The sequence below is a fragment of the Chionomys nivalis genome, chromosome 5, assembly GCF_950005125.1.
Source record: "Chionomys nivalis chromosome 5, mChiNiv1.1, whole genome shotgun sequence".
Lineage (NCBI taxonomy): Eukaryota > Metazoa > Chordata > Mammalia > Rodentia > Cricetidae > Chionomys > Chionomys nivalis.
Window position 1 is genome coordinate 28,274,167 of NC_080090.1, and position 13,742 is coordinate 28,287,908.

General features: G+C 40.7%; 1 protein-coding gene across 9 annotated transcripts in view; it reads right to left on the bottom strand.

Moving 5' to 3' along the window:
- Positions 1-13,742, bottom strand: part of Erc2 (ELKS/RAB6-interacting/CAST family member 2) — an 893,871-nt gene that overhangs the window by 575,253 nt on the left and 304,876 nt on the right. For all 9 annotated transcript variants that reach the window (XR_009057130.1, XR_009057128.1, XR_009057129.1 and 6 more), the window contains one exon: positions 8,311-8,478. Coding sequence is in view for 6 of the 9 variants with exons in the window: in XM_057769470.1 (XP_057625453.1) it covers positions 8,311-8,478 (168 nt within the window). In the remaining 3 variants the exon portion in view is untranslated. The remainder of the gene's footprint in view (positions 1-8,310; positions 8,479-13,742) is intronic.

Here is a 13,742-nt window from a genome sequence, read left to right on the forward strand (position 1 = left end):
CCCACAGGCTCAAAGGGGGAGGCCAAATTCTTTTGTTCCGATAGGAAAATAGGTTGCTCAAAAAATGCCTACAATAGCCAGGGCTTGGAAAGTTTTTGATTAAAAGGGGATTTTTGTTGGAACACTTATAATGAGATTTGAGTTGCAGTAACAATATAAAATTGAAAGCAGAATTACATACAAAAAGAGTAGTGTAAAATAGCACTATTTTAGTACAATGGAAAATAAGGTGTTTGTGGTTTTGCTCCATAAATTCTGTGTTGTCTGCTTTTATGTACTCCTTCTTGCCCTTTCTGAATAGCCATTCTGATTTCCAAGGCCTCCTGGACCAGATTCATTTGTGGTGGGGAACCCCCACAATCAACATCTCTGAGGCTCGACTTTCTTCCTCTGTTTTATTGGCTTTTCAGGACTAATTCGGGGGCATGCATCACACTGGTGTTCAGTTACAGGGCGGACAATGAATTTTCCTAATCCATTTAGTGTGCTGACAGAGCCCTGTTCACAATTTATAGAATTTCCTTTTAGACATCTACCTATTTCACAGTTCATTAGGATCCAAACTGGACACCTGTGTTTGTAAAGTCAGAAGCAATTTCATCCTAACAAGGTGTTAAATAAGGCATTTTCCGAGAACTCGAGCAAAGACTGCACTAGACTCCTGACCTGTGAAAGGGAATGATGTCGGCAGCTATCTAGGCCGACTTCTGAAGATCCTGAAAGTGCCAGGCAGCTGTCGCTGGAAGTTCTCACTAGAGCTCACGATGGCCTGGGCGTTTCACCTTGGTTCCTTTGTCTTTCCTGTGGGTACCTGAGGAGAGCAACGGGCTGCCTGCCTAATTCAGCAAGAGAGTTAAAATCTATAAAAATAACAACCCTTTTAGCCAGTTCCTTCCCTGGATAGCTACAAGGGCACTTTGCCTACTCTGGGTCTCCAAAGCCTGACCCTGACTCATTTTTATGTGACCCCAAACTTTCTATATCATTACTAAAGAGAGAACCAAAGCCTGTAGACATTAGGGGAAGGAAAGTGTGGTGTTTGGAGCTGCCATCATCCATGTTCTCAAAATGGGAATGGGATGCATGAGGCAGAAGTGGTGACCCCTATAATGACTGTGGTTCCCAGCGATTCTTTTCCTATTGGCAATAAAGCATTCTGCAGACCTCCCACCTGTGGCCACCACGATAGTTACTGTTCTGCATGTTTACGTCTTTTTCTTGCAGTTAAAAGTGTTATCAATAAAACTTTCAAACGATGCCTTTCCCCGCCAAATAAAAACATCTAAAAATGTGGGCCAATAAGGGAACTGAGCTGGAAAAATATAAATGACAAGAGGACTTTGTGTGTGTGTGTGTGTGTGTTTTCAACAAGTCCCTTAATTTATTAGTTTTAAAGACATTACTTACAAAGCTTAAAAGGGGAACACTGTCTTCATGAGGGCAAAGGGTACCAGAGCCTGCAAATCTGGCTTGGCGTGTGTGCTAATAACTGTTTAAAAAGCATCTGCATTTGAAAATTAAACAGGGAAATTAGCAAAAGTCTATCTGAAAAAAAATAAGAGAGACAGTAGCATCTTAAAGTCTGAAGTGGTTAGAAAGTCACTTCCCAGCAACCAGGACAGGAAGTGAAAAGGGAATCAGAAGTTCCTCCCTAGAAACCCCACATAAAATCAAATATATATTATGACAAACTTATATAAAACAAAAAAGACAACTACTCTCTTGTTCCAAGCTTGTGGGTCTTAAAGACTCAGTAGTGGAGAATCATAGGTATGCAATGTTCCTGCCTCCCTGTCACAGCAACTTTCTTGTCACCAGACAGTGTGGCACAGAGTCTGTCTCAGCACAGATAGCCTAAGGAATACGGACACGTGCTCACGTACCCGTTTAACATATTCATTGTTAGAAATGTGGTTTTATGAGTCATCTTAAGAAATTATAGCCCAATTTTGCTCCATGATCAAGTTGTCACACTGAGTCACTGGTGACTAAGACATTGAGAGATGCTACCATGGGCTAAGAAAATTCCTCCTCCCTCTATCAGTACCTTCCACAAGCCCCCTGGATTGATTGGCACACTTCTGTTAAAAATTCACTTACAAAATAAATCCATTACAAAAATACAACCTGTGTATCACAGAAAACCTGAGGCACACCTTGCTCTCTACCTCTCAGAGAGAGCACGGTAGTTAACTTCCTGTATTCTTTTACCTTTCGAAACACAAAACAAACAAACATACACACACACCGTAAATATTTTTTAAAAAATAAAAATATTATACAATGTAAACTTTCTAAAAAGTACTAACTAACATCTTATAATAGTCTTATTATTGTGGCCATAATGTTACCTTGAGGACTCATCCCCTCCTTCTTAGCCAGGACAGTGTCACACCTAGTGAACTTGTTAAGTCAAATATTAAGGCATTGTTATAAAACTGCCAGGTCTCTGTGTGAGACCTCCATCCGGTAGGATCCTTATTGTTCATGGTAAAAACAGGTCAATGCCCAGGACCCCAATCAAGCCATTCACCGTCTTCTCCGAATCTCTGACTTTACCTTAAACCAGAACAACTTCAATGGTGATTTCACAGGTGGTAATCCAGGTTTAACTCAAGTCGCATTGAAAACACTCATCTGTAGTTTCTAGAACTCACTTTGGCAGCCACAGAACACTGGCCAGACATTTTGGTAATCAGACTAGATGGAAAAGCTCAAGACCAAAAACTCCTAAAATGATGCCTTCCCTACTGACCAGCACCTTGAAGACCACAGATACTCAATAAGGAACCTTCCAGTTACACACATCACTGTTATGTCAAGTTGAAGTTGAAGGAAAGGCTGAGTGGAACACAAGAGCCATCTAAAGCATCTCCAGGCACGTGCAGGAAAGCCCTGTTGTACGGAGGCCTGGAGAGTCTGCACCTCCACGTGCCCAATACCTCTCCTCAAAGGCATGAGCCAAGCAGGTCAGGTTTCTCAGAGTAACTTCGCTAGCATTGGCTTCATCCATAGTATACATAAATAGACAATCTGAATAGTTTGCAAATTTTAATCTCCTAAGGAGCTACTTATTTATATATCTATTTCCATTCTTTTCTTCCTTCACTTGTCTGCTATTAGACAGCAGACAGAAGATAAAGTCTAGCTCAGAGTCCCTACGGGCTTACTAGTAATCAAGGCAGTAAGATTGCTAGGAGCTTAAGGCATTGTCAACCAAACACTTCTCCATCGTATACCCTTGTGCTGAATAGAGTCCATTCCCAACAAAGATAGTGTCATTGCCATGTCACAATGACACGTGAACAATGGCCATACATATATGGCACAAAATCTGTTCCGATATATATGTACATGCAGGCCACAGAAAAGAAGTTGCTAATCTTGGAAGACCTTTGGGGAATCTATAAGCTACCTGAACCTATACATATTACTGCATGTGAATGTAAGTATATGTTGGCCAACAGGAATTTTTCTGGAGAGAGAGTCTACAGACTATATAATGTTCTCATCTGTGTTGATTACATTATAAAAATAAAATCCATGGACCCTTTTCTATGGAACTCACCACCCTACCTAGCTTATGTTGTCCTTGCCTGTTAGAGCACAGAACCCCGATATTCCTTGTTCATTGACAAGGACTTAGACATATAGACCACCTCCCTGACCTAGCTGCAACATAAATTAGTAAAAAACCTTGAACATTGTGTAGCACCAGCTCATTTCTTCTAAAAAGTACACATAAGATTGACCATAGCAAGAGGTTTGGCAATGGTGATGAGCAGGAGAAAAGGCTGCCCTACAAGAAAGCAGAAACAAAAGTCTTAATTTGGGAACAGAGCCAACACTCACTCAGTACCTGCATTTATTTCTCTGTTGCGGGACACAGCTTGAACTGGCCACCTTCTAGAACCCAGCGAGACTTCTAGAAACGGGACTGAACCTTCAACCTACAAACTGTCCAGCATGAAAGATGAGCTGGGGTGATGGTGACACAGAGCTTAGGAGAGTGGTCAACCCACGAATGGCCCAACTTGTGGCCTTTGCCATGTGAGGGAGACCAAGCCTGACACTTCCTGCATGGCCAGGAACCAGAGGCAGGGCTCCCCAGAGACCCAAGACAGGACCAAACATGACTGGAAAAAGAAAAGTCAGTGAAATGATTCTTAATGATTGTACTCATAGATTGGTGCCTAGCCCAAATGTCATCAGAGGGGTGTCATTGAGCAACTGATGGGAGCAGATGCAGAAACCCACAGCCAAAGATGAGGCAGAGTCAGAGGAACCACAAAAAAGATGGGGAGGGAGAACTGTAGGCGTCAGAGGCAGTCAAAGACACCATGAGAATACAGGCCACAGAATCAATTAAGCAGGGCTCTTAGGGGCTCACAGAGACTGAAGCAACAAACACAGATCCTGCATGGGTCTAAGCTAGGTCCTCTACACTTACCTTATAGTTGTATGGATTGGTGATCTATATTGGGAGTGGGGTTGTCTCTGACTCTTTTGCCTGTACTTGGGATCCTTCTCTTCCTACTGGGTTGCCATGCCTAGCCATGAGATGAAAGTTTGTACCCAGTCTCATTGTATCTTATTAGGCCATGTTTAGTGGATATCCACGGCAAGTCTGTTCTTCTTTTTCTGGGGGTTGGGACAAACGAGGTGTTGATCTTGGGGAGATGGGAAGTAGGGAGAGGAACCGGTAAGAATGGAGGGAGGGGAAACTCGTCAGGATATAATATAGGCAAGAAGAATAAAATTTAAAAGAAACATTAAAAGGTAACCGAACTGAACTGTGAAAATCTGTCCTATATAATCACAAAGGCTAAAGTTTTAGATGAAACTCACAAAGCTAAAATAAAAAGATTAGAAAGAATTTAACTTGTTCAAGTATCCTAGCAACCAACAGCAACAACACTAATAACAATAAGAGCAATATAAGAAACTCAACTTGCAGTTGAACACTTTACTAGAAGGAAGGAAAACTCTTTCCTGAACTCTGTATTCAGACCTTCCCCACACATACACATGCTAACAGGGAGATGCATGCACATCCATGTACCTCCCACTTCCAAACACTGCATTCCTTCATTTTTTTTTTTTTTTGGTTTTTCGAGACAGGGTTTCTCTGTGGTTTTGGAGCCTGTCCTGGAACTAGCTCTTGTAGACCAGGCTGGTCTCGAACTCACAGAGATCCGCCTGCCTCTGCCTCCCAAGTGCTGGGATTAAAGGCGTGCGCCACCACCGCCCGGCTTCCTTCATTTTAAAGAGTGCTTTAATTCCAAGCGAAACAAATGCTAGGACTTTATCCTTCCTACTTTCTGGATATCTTAATAATTACAAAAAATATCCAAAAAAGAACACAAGTCAATTTATTGGCACCCCAACTGCTAAGCAGAGCATGCCTTGTTGGATGGGGTAAGACGGTGAGCAGGAAACATTAAGGGAAATACAAAATAAGACGTGGCTGTGGGGTCCTTTGAAGCTATTTTTAAAAGTAAAATGTTATGTTAAGACTCATGTGGTGTATCTCTGTACATTATAATTATTATTCCACTGATTTATTGCACACATGTCAAAGAGCGCCTGGGTATTTGTACAAGTTAAAACAAACCAACCAAAGAGCCAAGCCACATAGCCACAAACCCAGACAACTCGCCTCCCACCTCTCACCCCACCCTTCATCCCACCACCTCCCAAACACAAAGGTCCTACTTGCAGAACCTTCCTGACAGACAGGGACTATTATGCCAGTTCAACTGTCATTGTGCTCCAGAGGAATACCCAGTGGTGGTGACCATTTATACCACATTGCAGATATCCGGCTAAAAAGCCAGCTGGCAGCACAGATATTCCAGAGAAGCCAAGGAGACTCTTTCCATTTCCTTCGAGTCTGGCAAGCAATTTGGAATGAGTCAACAATCAAGCTGAAAGCAACTGTCCCATGTCACCTCTTCTGAGGATGAGCTCCACATCCCTCAGCTGTGTTTAACTCATGTCTTTCAACATAGGGCATAATGAGATGGAACATATCTCACCTAACGACCACTCTCCCATGAAGCAACCACTTATGAGGTAGGGAGATTGTGGCTTCCCTGTTGAGCTAAAGAGAGGAGATAGAACTTCAATGCATTCTACCCTGCTGCGATCCCTTCCCCATGATTCAACAATTATAGCTAATTTCAACAAAATTGCTTTCTTCAAGAGACAGACATCATTAGGTAACCTGTTCCTCTGTTTCTATACACAGCACTCTTAATAGAAGAAAAAAGGTAAAGGAAAATTCCTTGGATGTTTCAGCCGATAGACTTATTAATGTGACACTCTCAACATCAAAGCAGGAGTGTGGAAAGACCATCTCATTGTCCTTGCAGGAAGAGTGACTTCATTTCTACTTCAAAGCACCCTCTCTCCATTGGGCCATTTAATTATTGAACATGGGATAGAAGCTGCCCACATAATGTCACCTCTGTCTTTTTCATGAAATATATATGGGTCTAATTTAAACTGTGTTAATTTGAAAGAAGTAAAACAGAAGGATGGGCAGGCAGATTGCCACAGGCATCAGTATCAGGCAGCGAAAGGAGAAGCCTTTCTGAACTGGCATTTCTTTCTCACTCTTGCCTTCTGGATAGGAACTGTTAGGGGACCTGAGAGCCTGTTTGTTCAAGCAGGCTGCCTTGGTTCTCACATTTCCCCTCACCCAACTCACAGTAACACAATGACAATAGCCTTAAGAGGAAATACAAATCTGCAGAGGCCTTTGTGAAGCAAAAACTGTGCTTCTGAACAGGAGTCAGTGAACTACCTGGCCTGTGCACAACATGAAGCGAGAAGGAGCCTTGACTGGACACCCCAGTGCCTGCTCGCATGACCTGCTTCATAACGGTCACACTGGGAGGGTTGGCAGTTGCTTTCCACGAGAGATGAGACAGGCCCGCTCAATTCTGCGGGCCACACAAGCTCTGTAACAGTCCTGCCAGGAGAGCAAGAAAGCCGACATAGAGAATAACAGGCATGGTGGGTTCTAATAATATTTTATGAAATCAAGCAAAGGCCAGATTTGGATTCCGTAATCCAGTTCTAGATTGACAACTGCTAGAGGGCAGAAATGTCTAATGAGTAGGCATGAGTCACAATGACATTGCTAAATGTGTAAACCATGGCTACAGTGATTAAAGAGCTACCCTTTAAATTTCACTAAACTAGTGCATTTAAGTAGCCTTGTGTGATTAATGGCTCAGTACTGAATAGCAGAGTTCTAGACGGACACTCTATATTGATACCCTGTCAAATGAGATAAAAGTCATCTTCCAATTTATACCAATAATGCATGAGTTAAAAAAGAAAATGCCCATGCAACTTTGACTGAGGGCACAGATCTACACAATAACCCAACCAACTCCTAAGACAAATATAACTCCTCCTTAACTACTTTAAAGTCTATATGTACAAAGACAGGTTACAAAGAACCCCAGAGAACATGTATGCCAATTATGTTGCCTTCTCCCAGAGTAATCCAAAAGGTGCTGCCTCAACACACAAATCAGCTTTGTTTACTAACTTCTCTGCTATATCGCCTGTCACTTTGACAGCTGTTTTATTTATACAACAACTAGTGTATAGGTTGCATTTCTTATAAGACAATGTGTAATCCAACCTGAAGAAGAAAAAAAAGAGGATAATAACACATGGGGTAGCTTTTTGGGAGAGTGGAGGATGCTTTTGTTGTTCCTCTATGTATGAAACAGAAATAACAGAGCAATATTTCCTTTAAGAAACATACAATGCTACCTTTCTTCATTTAATTAATAAGAAATCATCTTTACAAATGATGTCAAGCAAGGAATGGGCTAGTCTAACCATTTTATGATTTTGATGAAATTTAGTCATTCCAGATACAATTCCTCATAATTGTCAAATCCAAAAAATGCTCTAAACAATGGAAAAAGAGAATAGAAAAATTGTAAATATGAAACAATTCCTTGGGTAAATAACATGAAACACACCAACAGAAGACAACGAATCTGGTCTTCATCCTTATTTATCCCACTTCAGTGTGAGACTGTTTTCTCTGCAGAAAGAGTCACGTTAGGTCTGGGGGATTGCCTAAATTGAGGGGGCAAGGGGATGTCACAAAGCTATGCTACACAAACAAAAATCATGCTTGAAAAAATCTGAAATTCTGCAAGTCCTAAAACACACATGGCCCCAGTAGCTTTGGGAAGGGTTCTCTACGGAATGTCTCCCTGGAAAAACATAGTACATGGTGATGTGTCCCTGCTCTCTAGAGCCTAGACATTGCCTTACCTCTGTCTGAAGGATGGCAGCCCTCTGTTCTTTGGCAGTAAGTGACTCTTTAAGCACTTCGATGTGTTGCTTGCAATCTGAATTTTGATTGCTAAGGGTTTCAAGCTTTGTTTGTAAGGCAAGAAGTTCTGACTCCTTCTTGGAAAGTTCCTGCTTCAGCTGGTCAATCTGGAAAACAAGACAATTGCAAAATGTGAGAAAATTCTCTTCAAACAGTTTACACTTGACAACTACCCATTTCTCACTGTTTCCAATAGGCAGCAATTATGGATCTAGCAGAAAATGCCATGAATCTGCTTATAGAGATGGCCCTGGTTTGGAAGATACTCTACTGAGACAAAAAAAAAAAAAAAAGTGGGTGCCTTCAACCTCACAATATCATGAAAGCATCCTGCCAAAACCTACTTGTCTCAGAAACCCAGAAGTCTACTGTTAGAATGCAGACCATGGGGAAGGGAAGGTAAAATAGTTATTTAACCTGAGCTACATTATCTTCACAGTGAAGACAATGGCTCAAGGATACCATTTGAAGACATCTTAAAAAGAAAAATAATTTAAGGCATTAAGGCTTTTATTTTATTTATATTTAACATGAAGAAGACAAAGGAACTTAAAATATATATGAAGTATAAGAAAAAGCAATGCAAGAAACACTCATCAATCAAATCATCAAAAATAAAAATAATAATTAGAATTAATTTTATCAATACCATCCTATATCTATCTTCCTCTTGCCCTCTTTAGAACTGTCACTGAATTTTGGGATCATTTTTAGTTTTATCACTAACTTTTACATCCATACAGAATATATTATTTAATTTTTCATATTTTATAACTTTGTGTTGCATATGCCTTAAGTATTTATGTCCTAGAGATTAAATATGTCCATACAAACCAAGGCACACAGATTTCAATCATTTTTTAATTAAAAAGAGCATTCCACAGCAAAAGTTCACCTCAACTTATTTTTCATCTCTGCTAGTAATTATACCTAGTATTTATTTTAGATTTTTAATCTTTACAACATTGGCACTCTAAAAATATATAAAACCCAATCATATAGGCATCATCTTTTCAAGCTTCAATCCAGGTGTGAAATTGCTGGACCATGTAGCATGTATATCCATCTTAGTCACTGTTCTACTGCTGTGAAGAGATACCATCATCACGGTAGTTCTTAAAAAGAACGCATTCTGTAAGCAAGTGCTTACAGTTTCAGAGGTCCATTACCCTCACAGCAGAGAGCATGGCAACATGCAGTCAGACACGGAACTGAATAGGGAACTGAGAGCTCTACATTTGAAAGCACAGACAGCCGGAAGAGAATGAAGCTGCGCCTGGTTTAAGCTTTTGATGTCTCACAGCCCACCCCAGGGACACAGGTCTTCCAACAAGTCCAACTTCAAAAGCTCCCATAATGAATCACAGTCTCAACAGTGTTGAAAAGTCAGTTCCAAATCTTTCTGAGACTTGTAGCAATCTCTTTAACTGTAACCCCCTGTAAAATCAAAATCAAAAAGCATATCACACACTTCCAACATATAATGGCACAGAATGTATATAACCATTCCAAAAGGAAGTAAAATGAGCACAGCAAAGAAATACTTGAACTAAAGCAAGTCAAAACCAGCTAGGCAAACTCCAAACCCTGTATCTCCATGTCAAATGTCAAATACTCTTCAGATCTCCAACTCCTTACAGCTTTGTTGACTGCAACAGACTTCTTTCTCTGGGGCTGGTTCCACTCCCTGTTAGCAGCTCCCCTCAGCAGGTATTCCAACACTCTGGCAACTCCACCATCTTGGCGTCTCCAATACAATCCAGGTTTTCACCTTCACAGCTCACACAATGTCCTCTCTGAGTCTCCATTCAGAGACAACATGGACACATGCCTGGCCTCACTAGACTTCCTTAGCTGAGCAGGAATATTCCACACCTCTTTTATACATCCTTCACTCTAAAGACGGAACCACATGACCAAAGGTGTCAGGTTCTGCTACTTGCTGGGGCTGGAACATGGACCCCTCATTTAATTACATCTGCATCAACTTTCTGTTGCTGATGGTTCCCTTCACTGCTTAAGATTTTCTTTAATTCCCTTTCACAAGGTGGAAACTTAGCTAGGTGGGATCTTCTCCTGGGGTAATCCTTCACTTTATTTTATTTAGCATAAGGATCTCCTTTGAACCTCTTATTACTTGATCAATGGACTTGGCACCATTACACTCCTGGTGTTCCTTTTCTTTCCAAACTAAGCATTTTGTATTTTTCCTTCCTCAGCTTGCTCCTTTCCACATACAGAGTGGCCACTAATAGCCATGCTACAGAGTCAATACCAGGCTATCATGAAACTTCCTCTTCCAACACCATTAGTCCAAAAACTCTTCAATTAGCCTCAGGAAGATTTTTTGGACAAGGCCAGAAAGCAGCCACATTCTTCCCTAAAATATCACAAGAACAGTCTCTTGGCTACTTATTAAAATTCTTCCCCTATAAAACTTCTTGAGTTGTGCCCCCATAGTTCAAATTGCCCTCAACATTGTCTTTCATGTTATATGCTTAAAGCACCCAATCGTTTTTCTATCCCAAAGTCCCAAAGTCTTCCATATTGCTCTAAAAAACAGTATAGTTAGGGCTGTCCCAATACGCTACTCCTGATACCAACTTCTGTCTTAGTCACTGTTCCATTGCTATGAAGAGACACCATGACCAAGGCAACTCTTATAAAAGAAAGTATTTATAATTGAGAGTTGCTTACAGTTTCAAAGGTTTAGTTCAGTATCATCATGGCAGGAAACACGACAACACACAGGCAAATATGGTGCTGGATAAGGAGTTGAGAGTTATACATCCAACTCATCAGGCAGCGTGAAGGGAGTGACACTGGGCATGGCTAGAGCTTTTAAAGCCTCAAAGCCCAACCCCAGTGACACTTCCTCCAATAAGGCCTCCTAATCATTCTCAGGGCAAACCACTTGCTGATGATAAAGCATCCAGATATGTGAGGCTATGGTACCGTTCTCATTCAAACCACCATAACATTTTAACCCAATTTTACCAGATAAGAAAAAGAATGTTTTCCAAAGCAGTTAACTTTCATGACCACAAGCAGCTTGTAAAAATGCCATTATCCCACAGCTTTCCCGGGATCTTATGTCACCAGCCCACTACACTTGTGACAATTGATACAAATGTGGTAGATGATCTTCACAGATGACTTGCATCAGCAGGTCCTCCTCTCTTCTTCACAACTGCCATTCTTCTGAACCAGAACTTGGGTCTGTTTTCCCACTCCTGACCTCATGCTGAACAACGAGTCTGAATGCTGCAAAGTATCAGTAGCTCTTCCTACCCTAACCTAGACACAACTCACAGCCTCTCTCTCCATACGCAATATCAGCAGCATGGTATGAGTCCAGCCACCTTGTGGCAATCCCAACTGGCAGTCTCTGCCCCCTGCTGGAATCCAGTTAACAAGGTGCAGAATCATCAACCCTGTAGAAACTCCGCTCTGTGGAAGTCCACACAAGCCACATGAAAAGGTCATTCAGAAAACGGGCCTGTCTTGTTCTAGGTCTCAAGGGAAACTTTTTCAATGTTCCATCATTTAGTTTGACATTTGGCTTTCACATGCAGAAAAATAATGTTATTTACTAACAAATATAGTAACTAGATCTTTGAAGATGCACTTTTAGGTTTGAGAAAATTTTCTTTTATTATAATCATTTCAAGAATTTCTTTAAATCATTAAAGAATGCTTATATTATCCAACATTCTACCTCCATCCAATGCTTTTCTTCCTTTAATATGTTGTAATAAGTCACATCAATGGACTTTCAACATTATCTGTTCCTTGTAGTTTTTTGAAAGCTTCACTTAGTCACAACATATAATATTTTTTAGTGCTTCCGTTTGCAGATATTCTTTTAGGATTTTTCATCTATGATTTGAGGTAAGAGCACTCTGTTCTATTCTTGCCTGTGCTGTTGTACTTGGGTTTTGGTATGCACTTATCTATGAGAGTTTCTTTTGATGTGTTTGGAGATTCTTTTCTGTAAAGTTGGATTGTTTTTTATTTTGATGTTCATTAGAAAACATGGGCAAAAACATATATTTTTCCCTACTAAAAATTCCACATTGCAATTAAGTTTTTGTATTAATTTGATGGAAATTTTCATAAAACTTACTTATCTCTTCTACCAATGGTATCTAGAATTATGCATTCTCAAACATTTATTTTGATGTTTCCTTGTTTGATCTCATCGAAAGTATGCCAAATTAAACCAACAAATCAAAAATCAGTATCAAAAGTAATAGTCAGACAAGTTCATTTTTGGTTTCTGCTCATTAATTTTTGCTCTTATTTTTTAATTTTTTCTTCCTGTGCCTTCTTTGGAAATATTCTATTTGCTTCTCCTAAATTCACCTCATTAATTTTTAGCACTTCCCCTCATTTCCTCTTCCCTTCCGTGTGTGTGTGTGTGTGTGTGTATACATATGTGTCACAGGTTTGCACACACACATGGAAGCCAGAGGAGGATGTCATGTGTTCTCCATCTCTCCCCACCTGCTCACCTGAGATGGGACTCTCATTGAACCTGGAGTTTATTGTTTTTATTTCTCTTCCCCCTACCACCAGTTAGGCTAGCTGGCCAGCAAGTTCCAGTAATCCCCCTTCTACTACCCCTTCATTCCTAGCATGAGATTACAGGTGCCTGTAGTCACACCCAGTTTTTATCTGAATTCTGAGGTTCCAAACTCAGGCCCTCCTGCTTGCACAATGAGAGCTCTTCCTCACTAAGCCAATTCCCCAGCACCCATTATTTCTTACCCAAGACACAACTGTGACTGTTAATTTCTTTGCTATATCACATTAGCTTGATGTCACTAATTCAATTTGCAGTACAGACATTATTCAGTCCTATTCTTAATATGCATTATTTTCCTTTGAGTCGTGAATAGTGTGTGTGTGTGTGTGTGTGTGTGTGTGTGTGTGTGTGTTTCACTAGATTCACCTAAAAAAGGAAAAATGCTGCTCCTAAAAGCCATAGGTTACCAAATGGGAAATCCACTGCCAGTTGGCCAGGAGTGTACTAGAGACAACCATACAGTGTAGACCATTGCTGCTGCCCTTTGCTGCTCATCATTGCTGAATACACCACACACTTTGATCACAGAACATGGGGAAATCAAGATAGTATTGACCAAAAAGCTTCCTTCCTGTTAGCTAGCTTTCATAGTCCAGAAGGATCTGTGCAGGCTGCTTAGAGGGAGATGTCATCCCTAGCCTTACTTACAGCTGAGGTATAAGCTATAATAATAATCAATGTGTATGATAGGGCATCTCTTGGGTATATTCCCAAGAGTGGTATTGCTGGGTCCAGAGGTAGGTTGATCCCGAATTTCCTGAGAAACCGCCACACAGATTTCCA